General features: G+C 56.8%; 1 protein-coding gene across 1 annotated transcript in view; it reads right to left on the bottom strand.

Annotated features, from left to right (window-relative positions):
* LOC144678175 (alpha-2-macroglobulin-like protein 1) overlaps nucleotides 1–9,693 on the bottom strand; it is a gene marked incomplete at its 3' end in the record, with an annotated part of 19,584 nt that extends 9,891 nt beyond the window's left edge. The window contains exons 1-5 of the mRNA XM_078538055.1: nucleotides 9,609–9,693; nucleotides 8,585–8,723; nucleotides 2,766–2,991; nucleotides 700–826; nucleotides 385–506 (exon numbers count right to left, since the gene is read on the bottom strand). Of these exons, the coding sequence (XP_078394181.1) occupies nucleotides 385–506; nucleotides 700–826; nucleotides 2,766–2,991; nucleotides 8,585–8,723; nucleotides 9,609–9,678 (684 nt within the window). The remainder of the gene's footprint in view (nucleotides 1–384; nucleotides 507–699; nucleotides 827–2,765; nucleotides 2,992–8,584; nucleotides 8,724–9,608) is intronic.
* Nucleotides 9,694–10,000: the final 307 nt, after the last annotated feature.

Here is a 10,000-nt window from a genome sequence, read left to right as displayed (position 1 = left end):
AGGAGTGGGTCTGAGACGAAGTCCCTAAACTGAAATGAGGGCAAGTTATGAGGGAGTGAAAGCCAAGCTGGTGGGAGGTGAACTGGCAAATTAGGTTAAGGGATCGGTCAACAGAGAGAGGCAGTGGCTTAATATTTAAGGGGGTATTTCAGAATGGACAGAGTAGACACACTCCTACGATAAGAGGATGGACACACCATTTGTGGTTAACTAGAAAGATCGTACCGAACTTAAACACCAGATGGTAAAAGTTTCTGTGAATATTTAAAATAGAAACAAGTTAACAAAGAGAGACCGTGAGCGTGTCGAATGGGTCAGCAGGGCTGGAGGGGCTGAGTGGCCTCGTCGTGACCCTGTTCCCCTGTAGTGAGATCAGAAACTGACCTTGATCAGGAGGGGTTTGCGAATGATGTCGATGGCTCCTTTATCCGGCACGGTAACCACATCATTCCCACAGGGAGTGTCCGAGGGGATGGATTCTGCTCGCACGGTTAGGTTCTGGTCACCTGGATCATGGAGAGAGAGGGAGAGAGAGAGAGACAATTGGACAGGAATCGGGGAGCAGGAACCCGGGCTGATTCACCCCCACCCGCCTCCCTAACCCAGGGGTGAGTGGACAGGGATCGGGTGCAGGAACCCGGGCTGGTTCATCGCAGCGTAGGCCGGGTTTGGAGCCTGGGTGTTGGGTTAATGACTGACCCAGTCCTGTCGCCTCTAGTTTCCAGCTGATTGTCACACTGTCCGTGGAGCAGACGCAGGTCTCCTGCTCAAGCCTAGTGTCGGAGTCCACGCTAAATCCTTGGGCCTCGAGGAGTTTGACCTGCACCTGAGAGACAGAAGGGAACAGGATGGGGTTAAGTTCCCAGAGGAACCAAAACACGGGCCGATCGCTCCCAGCTCCTGCGCAACCCTCAGTCCCTGTCTACAGAGAACAGGACAAACCCAACCCGGCCAATTACCCCCCTCCCCGATCAGTCTCCTCTCCTCCATCAGTAAAGCGATGGAAGGGGGTCATCGACAGAGCTATCGAGAGGCACTTGCTTAGCAATAACCTGCTCACCGATGCCCAGTTTGGCTTCCGCCAGGGCCACTCAGCTCCTGACCTCATTCCAGCCTTGGTTCAAACATGGACAGAAGAGCTGAACTCCTGAGGTGAGGTGAGAGTGACTGCCCTTGACATCGAGGCGGCATTCGACCGAGTGTGGCATCAAGGAGCCCCGGCAAAAACTGGAGTCAATGGGAATCAGGGGGAAAACTCTCCGCTGGTTGGAGTCCTACCCAGCGCGAAGGAAGATGGTTGTGATTGTTGGAGGTCAGTCATCTCAGCTCCAGGACATCACTGCAGGAGTTCCTCAGGGTTAGTGTCCTCGGCCCAACCATCTTCCTCAATGACCTTCCCTCCATCGTAAGGTCAGAAGTGGGGATGTTCGCTGATGGTTGCACAATGTTCAGCACCATTCGCGGCTCCTCAGATACTGAAGCAGCCCCATGTCCAAATGCAGCTAGACCTGGACAATATCCAGGCTTGGGGCTGACAAGTGGCGAGTAACATTCACGCCCACACAAGTGTCAGGCAATGACCATCTCCCAACAAGAGAGAATCTAACCATCGCCCCCTTGACATTCAATGGCATTACCATCACTGAATCCCCAACTATCAACATCCTGGGGGTTAAAAACACATACACAGACACACACACACGGACAGGCACACTCTTGCTCACACCCACACACACGCGCACACACTCACACACAAACACACTCACAGAAACACTCTCACATACACACACACACAAACACACTCACGTGAACACGTTAAGGTCACACACACCTACACACACAAACTCACATGCACACACACACATAAACACAAAAAGGCCACACACACAAACACACTCACATACAAACACACTAACACACAAACATACTAACACACTAACACACACACACTCACACACAAATACACTCACACACACAAATACACACACACAAACACACTCACATACAAACACACTAACACACTAACACACACACTCACACACAAATACACACACACACAAATACACACACACAAACACACTCACATACAAACACACTAACACACTAACACACAAACACACTCACACACATATACACACACACACACACAGACACACACAAATACACACACACACACACACTAACGCACACAAACACAAATACACACACACACAAAAATACACACACAAACACACTCACACTAACACACACAAATACACACACACATACACAAATACACACACACACACACACTAACGCACACACACACAAATACACACACACAAACACACACACTAACGCACACACACACACAAATACACACACACAAACACACTCACACTGACGCACACACATAAATACACACACACACACAAACACACTCACACACTAACACAAAAAGGCACACACAGACACACTTTGTCTCTCACACACACACTCTCGCTCTCACACAGAGGCACACAAACACACACACAGATAGGCAGACAGACACCAACACACACAGACAGGAAAAGGCACAGACACACTCTCCCTCTTTCTCGCTCACACACTCACACACACACTCTCACAGAGACACATAAAAACCCCACACTCACACGCACATACACTCTCTCCCTCTCACACACACACATGCGCTTGCACACTAACTCTGACAGTCACGCACTCACGGAGCAGGAGGGCTTCCGACGCCTCCTCCCACAGTCGGTAAGCAAAGCGCGCTCACTCACCATGATGCAACTCTTCAGGAAGTTGAAGACCTTGGCCTTGAGAGTGAATCCCTCGGTCCTGACGACAGAGTAGGGCAGCGCCAGGTCCACGAAGAAGGGTTTAAAGGCGTTGAGGGAGGCTGTCTCCGATATTCCAAACCCAGCAGGTCCAGTACAGAACACGCTCCCCTTCCACTCGGTGATCGAGTCGGGAACGGTGAGAGGGAGAGAGGCGTTTCCAGAGGATCTGAGAGAGGGCGGAGAGAGTTAGAGAGCAGGGGAAAACAGCACTCCCTCAGCACTGACCCTCCGACAGTGCGGCACTCCCTCAGTACTGACCCTCCGACAGTGCGGCTCTCCCTCAGCACTGACCCTCCGACAGTGCGGCACTCCCTCAGCACTGACCCTCCGACAGTGCGGCACTCCCTCAGCACTGACCCTCCGACAGTGCGGCACTCCCTCAGCACTGACCCTCCGACAGTGCGGCACTCCCTCAGCACTGACCCTCCGACAGTGCGGCACTCCCTCAGCACTGACCCTCCGACAGTGCGGCACTCCCTCAGCACTGACCCTCCGACAGTGCGGCGCTCCCTCAGTACTGACCCTCCGACAGTGCGGCACTCCCTCAGCACTGACCCTCCGACAGTGCGGCTCTCCCTCAGCATTGACCCTCCGACAGTGCGGCGCTCCCTCAGTACTGACCCTCCGACAGTGCGGCACTCCCTCCGCACTGACCCTCCGACAGTGCGGCTCTCCCTCAGCACTGACCCTCCGACAGTGCGGCTCTCCCTCAGCACTGACCCTCCGACAGTGCGGCACTCCCTCAGCACTGACGCTCCCACAGTGTGGGTCTCCCTCTGTAACCTCCTCTAGCCCCTACACCCCTCCCTATCTCGGTAACCTCCTCCAGCCCCAATACCCCTCCCTATCTCTGTATCCCCTCCAGCCCTACAACCCTCCCCATCTCTGTAACCTCCTCCAGCCCCTACACCCCTCCCTATCTCTGTAACCTCCTCCAGCCCCTACACTCCTCCCTATCTCCGTAACCTCCTCCAGCCCCTACAACGCTCCCTATCTCTGTAACCTCCTCCAGCCCCTACAACCCTCCCTATCTCTGTAACCTCCTCCAGCCCTACAACCCTCCCTATCTCTGTAACCTCCTCCAGCCCCTACACCCCTCCCTATCTCTGTAACCTCCTCCAGCCCCTACAACCCTCCCTATCTCTGTAACCTCCTCCAGCCCCTACACCCCTCCCTATCTCTGTAACCTCCTCCAGCCCCTACACCCCTCCCAATCTCCGTAACCTCCTCCAGCCCCTACACCGCTCCCTATCTCTGTAACCTCCTCCAGCCCCTACAACCCTCCCTATCTCTGTAACCTCCTCCAGCCCCTACAACCCTCCCTATCTCTGTAACCTCCTCCAGCCCCTACACCCCTCCCTATCTCTGCAACCCCCACCAGCCCAATAAAACCCTCCCTATCTTTGTAACCTCCTCCAGCCCCTACACCCCTCCCTATCTCTGTAACCTCCTCCAGCCCCTACATCCCTCCCTATCTCTGTAACCTCCTCCAGCCCCTACACCCCTCCCTATCTCTGTATCCCCTCCAGCCCTACACCCCTCCCTATCTCTGTAACCACCTCCAGCCCCTACACCCCTCCCTATCTCTGTAACCTCCTCCAGCCCCTACACCCCTCCCTATCTCTGTAACCTCCTCCAGACCCAACAACCCTCCCTAACTCTGTAACCTCCTCCAGCCCCTACACCCCTCCCTATCTCTGTAACCTCCTCCAGTCCCAACACCCCTCCCTCTCTCTGTAACCTCCTCCAGACCCAACAACCCTCCCTATCTCTGTAACCTCCTCCAGACTCTACACCCCTCCCTATCTCTGTAACCTCCTCCAGCCCCTACAACACTCCCTATCTCTGTAACCTCCTCCAGCCCCTACAACCCTCCCTATCTCTGTAACCTCCTCCAGCCCCTACACCCCTCCCTATCTCTGCAAACTCCTCCAGCCCTTACAACCCTCCCTATCTCTGTAACCTCCTCCATCCCCGACACCCCTCCCTATCTCTGTAACCTCCTCCAGCCCTTACAACCCTCCCTATCTCTGTAACCTCCTCCAGCTCCTACATCCCTCCCTATCTCTGCAAACTCCTCCAGCCCCTGCACCCCTCCCTATCTCTGTAACCACCTCCAGCCCCTACACCCCTCCCTATCTCTGTATCCCCTCCAGCCCTACAACCCTCCCCATCTCTGTAACCTCCTCCAGCCCCTACACCCCTCCCTATCTCTGTAACCTCCTCCAGCCCCTACACTCTTCCTTATCTCTGTAACCTCCTCCAGCCCCTACAACCCTCCCTATCTCTGTAACCTCCTCCAGCCCCTACAACCCTCCCTATCTCTGTAACCTCCTCCAGCCCTACAACCCTCCCTATCTCTGTAACCTCCTCCAGCCCCTACACCCCTCCCTATCTCTGTAACCTCCTCCAGCCCCTACAACCCTCCCTATCTCTGTAACCTCCTCCAGCTCCTACACCCCTCCCTATCTCTGTAACCTCCTCCAGCCCCTACAACCCTCCCTATCTCTGTAACCTCATCCAGCCCCCACAACTCTCCCTATCTCTGTAACCTCCTCCAGCCCCTACACCCCTCCCTATCTCTGTAACCTCCTCCAGCCCCTACACCCCTCCCTATCTCTGCAACCCCCACCAGCCCAATAAAACCCTCCCTATCTTTGTAACCTCCTCCAGCCCCTACACCCCTCCCTATCTCTGTAACCTCCTCCAGCCCCTACATCCCTCCCTATCTCTGTAACCTCCTCCAGCCCCTACACCCCTCCCTATCTCTGTATCCCCTCCAGCCCTACAACCCTCCCCATCTCTGTAACCTCCTCCAGCCCCTACACCCCTCCCTATCTCTGTAACCTCCTCCAGCCCCTACACTCCTCCCTATCTCTGTAACCTCCTCCAACCCCTACAACCCTCCCTATCTCTGTAACCTCCTCCCGCCCCTACAACCCTCCCTGTCTCTGTAACCTCCTCCAGCCCTACAACCCTCCCTATCTCTGTAACCTCCTCCAGCACCTACACCCCTCCCTATCTCTGTAACCTCCTCCAGCCCCTACACCCCTCCCTAGCTCTGTAACCTCCTCCAGCCCCTACACCCCTCCCTATCTCTGTAACCTCCTCCAGCCCCTACACCCCTCCCTATCTCTGTAACCTCCTCCAGCCCCCACAACTCTCCCTATCTCTGTAACCTCCTCCAGTCCCCTACACCCCTCCCTATCTCTTTAACCTCCTCCAGCCCCTACACCCCTCCCTATCTCTGTAACATCCTCCAGTCCCTACAACCCTCCCTATCTCTGTAACCTGCTCCAGCCCTCCTCCCTATCTCTTAACCTCCAACAGCCCCTAGACCCCTCCCTAGCTCTGTAACCTCCTCCAGCCTTTGCAACCCTCCCTATCTCTGTAACCTCCTCCAGCCCCTGCAACCCTCCCTATCTCTGTAACCTCCTCCAGCCCCTACACCCCTCCCTATCTCTGTATCCCCTCCAGCCCTACAACCCTCCCCATCTCTGTAACCTCCTCCAGCCCCTACACCCCTCCCTATCTCTGTAACCTCCTCCAGCCCCTACACTCTTCCTTATCTCTGTAACCTCCTCCAGCCCCTACAACCCTCCCTATCTCTGTAACCTCCTCCAGCCCCTACAACCCTCCCTATCTCTGTAACCTCCTCCAGCCCTACAACCCTCCCTATCTCTGTAACCTCCTCCAGCCCCTACACCCCTCCCTATCTCTGTAACCTCCTCCAGCCCCTACAACCCTCCCTATCTCTGTAACCTCCTCCAGCTCCTACACCCCTCCCTATCTCTGTAACCTCCTCCAGCCCCTACAACCCTCCCTATCTCTGTAACCTCATCCAGCCCCCACAACTCTCCCTATCTCTGTAACCTCCTCCAGCCCCTACACCCCTCCCTATCTCTGTAACCTCCTCCAGCCCCTACACCCCTCCCTATCTCTGCAACCCCCACCAGCCCAATAAAACCCTCCCTATCTTTGTAACCTCCTCCAGCCCCTACACCCCTCCCTATCTCTGTAACCTCCTCCAGCCCCTACATCCCTCCCTATCTCTGTAACCTCCTCCAGCCCCTACACCCCTCCCTATCTCTGTATCCCCTCCAGCCCTACAACCCTCCCCATCTCTGTAACCTCCTCCAGCCCCTACACCCCTCCCTATCTCTGTAACCTCCTCCAGCCCCTACACTCCTCCCTATCTCTGTAACCTCCTCCAACCCCTACAACCCTCCCTATCTCTGTAACCTCCTCCCGCCCCTACAACCCTCCCTGTCTCTGTAACCTCCTCCAGCCCTACAACCCTCCCTATCTCTGTAACCTCCTCCAGCACCTACACCCCTCCCTATCTCTGTAACCTCCTCCAGCCCCTACACCCCTCCCTAGCTCTGTAACCTCCTCCAGCCCCTACACCCCTCCCTATCTCTGTAACCTCCTCCAGCCCCTACACCCCTCCCTATCTCTGTAACCTCCTCCAGCCCCCACAACTCTCCCTATCTCTGTAACCTCCTCCAGTCCCCTACACCCCTCCCTATCTCTTTAACCTCCTCCAGCCCCTACACCCCTCCCTATCTCTGTAACATCCTCCAGTCCCTACAACCCTCCCTATCTCTGTAACCTGCTCCAGCCCTCCTCCCTATCTCTTAACCTCCAACAGCCCCTAGACCCCTCCCTAGCTCTGTAACCTCCTCCAGCCTTTGCAACCCTCCCTATCTCTGTAACCTCCTCCAGCCCCTGCAACCCTCCCTATCTCTGTAACCTCCTCCAGCCCCTACACCCCTCCCTATCTCTGTAACCTCCTCCAGCCCCTACACCCCTCCCTATCTCTGTAACCTCCTCCAGCCCCTACACCCCTCCCTATCTCTGTAACCTCCTCCATCCCTACACCCCTCCCTATCACTGTAACCTCCTCCAGCCCCTACACCCCTCCCTATCTCTGCAACCTCCTCCAACCCCTACACCCCTCCCTATCTCTGTAACCTCCTCCAGCCCCTACACCCCTCCCTATCTCTGTAACCTCCTCCAGCCCCTACACCCCTCCCTATCTCTGTAACCTTCTCCAGCCCCTACACTCCTCCCTATCTCTGTAACCTCCTCTAGCCCCTACACCCCTCCCTATCTCTGTAACCTCCTCCAGCCCCCTACCCCCCTCCCTATCTCTGTAACCTCCTCCAGTCCCCTACACCCCTCCCTATCTCTGTAACCTCCTTCAGCCCCTACACCCCTCCCTATCTCTGTAACCTCCTCCAGCCCCTACACCCCTCCCTATCTCTGTAACCTCCTCCATCCCCTACACCCCTCCCTATCTCTGTAACCTCCTCCAGCCCCTACACCCCTCCCTATCTCTGTAAACTCCTCCAGCCCCTACACCCCTCCCTATCTCTGTAACCTCCTCCCACCCTCCGAGATCTCTGCACTCCTCTATTCCCGGCCTCTTGACCATCCCTCCATTCCCATCGCTCCAACATTGGCGGCCAGGCCTTCAGTTGCCTGGGGGTGGGGGACCTGAGCTCGGGAATTCCCTCCCTAAACCTCTCCACATGCCCCCTTCTCTCTCTCTCTCTCACTGTCTCCCCCGCCCCACCCTCCCAGGGGCTATTCTACCCGGATACGCTCCCGGACGTCCAGCCCCTCTCGCCTGAGTCTGTGGGAGGGGGGCACCGGAGGAACCTCTCGGTTCCTCAGCGCTGTCGCCGCTCGGCGCTGATCGGCTGCAGTAGGCGGCGCGGCCCCAGCAAACCGGCCCTCTCCGCCGCTGGACTCACCCGACCGGGACCAGCTGCCAGATCCATGTCTCCGGGAAGTATTTGCGGACAGCGATGGAGGGGGAAAGCCCTGGGTGCGACATTCCGATCAGGAAATCTGCAACGGGAGGGGATAGGCCGAAGACGCGGCTCGACATCACTGAGGGGGGCAGGGAGAGACAGGCGGAGAGAGAGAGAGAGAGAGGTTAGCGACTGGGTGAGGGGGGTGAGGAGGCCCTCAGTTTAGGGGGGGAGGGGGTGAGGAGTCCCTCAGTTTGGGGATGGAGGGGGTGAGGGTCCCTCAGTTTGGGGTAGAGGGGGTGAGGGTCCCTCAGTTTGGGGTAGAGGGGGTGAGGGTCCCTCAGTTTGGGGTGGAGGGGGGTGAGGGTCCCTCAGTTTGGGGTGGAGGGGGTGAGGGTCCCTCAGTTTGGGGTAGAGGGGGTGAGGGTCCCTCAGTTTGGGGATGGAGGGGATGAGGGTCCCTCAGTTTGGGGATGGAGGGGATGAGGGTCCCTCAATTTGAGGGGAGGTGTTTGAGGGTCCCTCAGTTTGAGGGGAGGGGATGAGGGTCCCTCAGTTTGAGGGGAGGGATTTGAGGGGAGGGGGTGAGGGTCCCTCAGTTTGAGGGGAGGGGATGAGGGTCCCTCAGTTTGAGGGGAGGGGGTGAGGGTCCCTCAGTTTGGGTGGAGGGGGGTGAGGGTCCCTCAGTTTGGGGATGGAGGGGGTGAAGGTCCCTCAGTTTGAGGGGAGGGGGGTGAGGGGTCCCTCAGTTTGAGGGGAGAGGGTGAGGGGTCCCTCAGTTTGGGGGGGTAGGGGGTGAGGGGTCCCTCAGTTTGAGGGGGTGGGGGTGAAGAGACCCTCAGTTTAGGGGGGGTGAGAGTCCCTCAGTTTGGGTGGAGGGGGGTGAGGGTCCCTCAGTTTGAGGGGAGGGGGTGAGGGGTCCCTCAGTTTGGGGGGGGGAGGGGATGAGGGTCCCTCAGTTTGGGAGGGGATATGGTCTCTAATGGCCCCCAGTCTGACCCGATCCCCACCCTGAGCTACTCACTGATATGTTCACGAATCTCACACTCGATGGGTTTCCTGTAGTCCGTGTCCGTCAGAATCTTCAACCCCATCTCCTGTCGGGCAGAACACAGACAGTCAATGGACATGGAGGAGAGAGGGATAGAGAGGGAGAGATGGAGGAGAGAGGGAGAGAGGGATAGAGAGGGAGAGATGGAGGAGAGAGGGGGATGGAGAGGGAGAGATGGAGATGTAGTCCGTGTCCGTCAGAATCTTCAACCCCATCTCCTATCGGGCAGAACACAGACAGTCAATGGACATGGAGGAGAGAGGGAGAGAGGGATAGAGAGGGAGAGATAGAGAGAGAGAGGGATAGAGAGGGAGAGATAGAGAGAGAGAGATAGAGAGGGAGAGATGGAGAGAGAGAGGGATAGA

The sequence above is a fragment of the Cetorhinus maximus genome, unplaced genomic scaffold (genome assembly GCF_964194155.1).
Source record: "Cetorhinus maximus unplaced genomic scaffold, sCetMax3.hap1.1 HAP1_SCAFFOLD_3741, whole genome shotgun sequence".
Lineage (NCBI taxonomy): Eukaryota > Metazoa > Chordata > Chondrichthyes > Lamniformes > Cetorhinidae > Cetorhinus > Cetorhinus maximus.
This window is presented reverse-complemented; position numbering and strand designations above follow the sequence as displayed.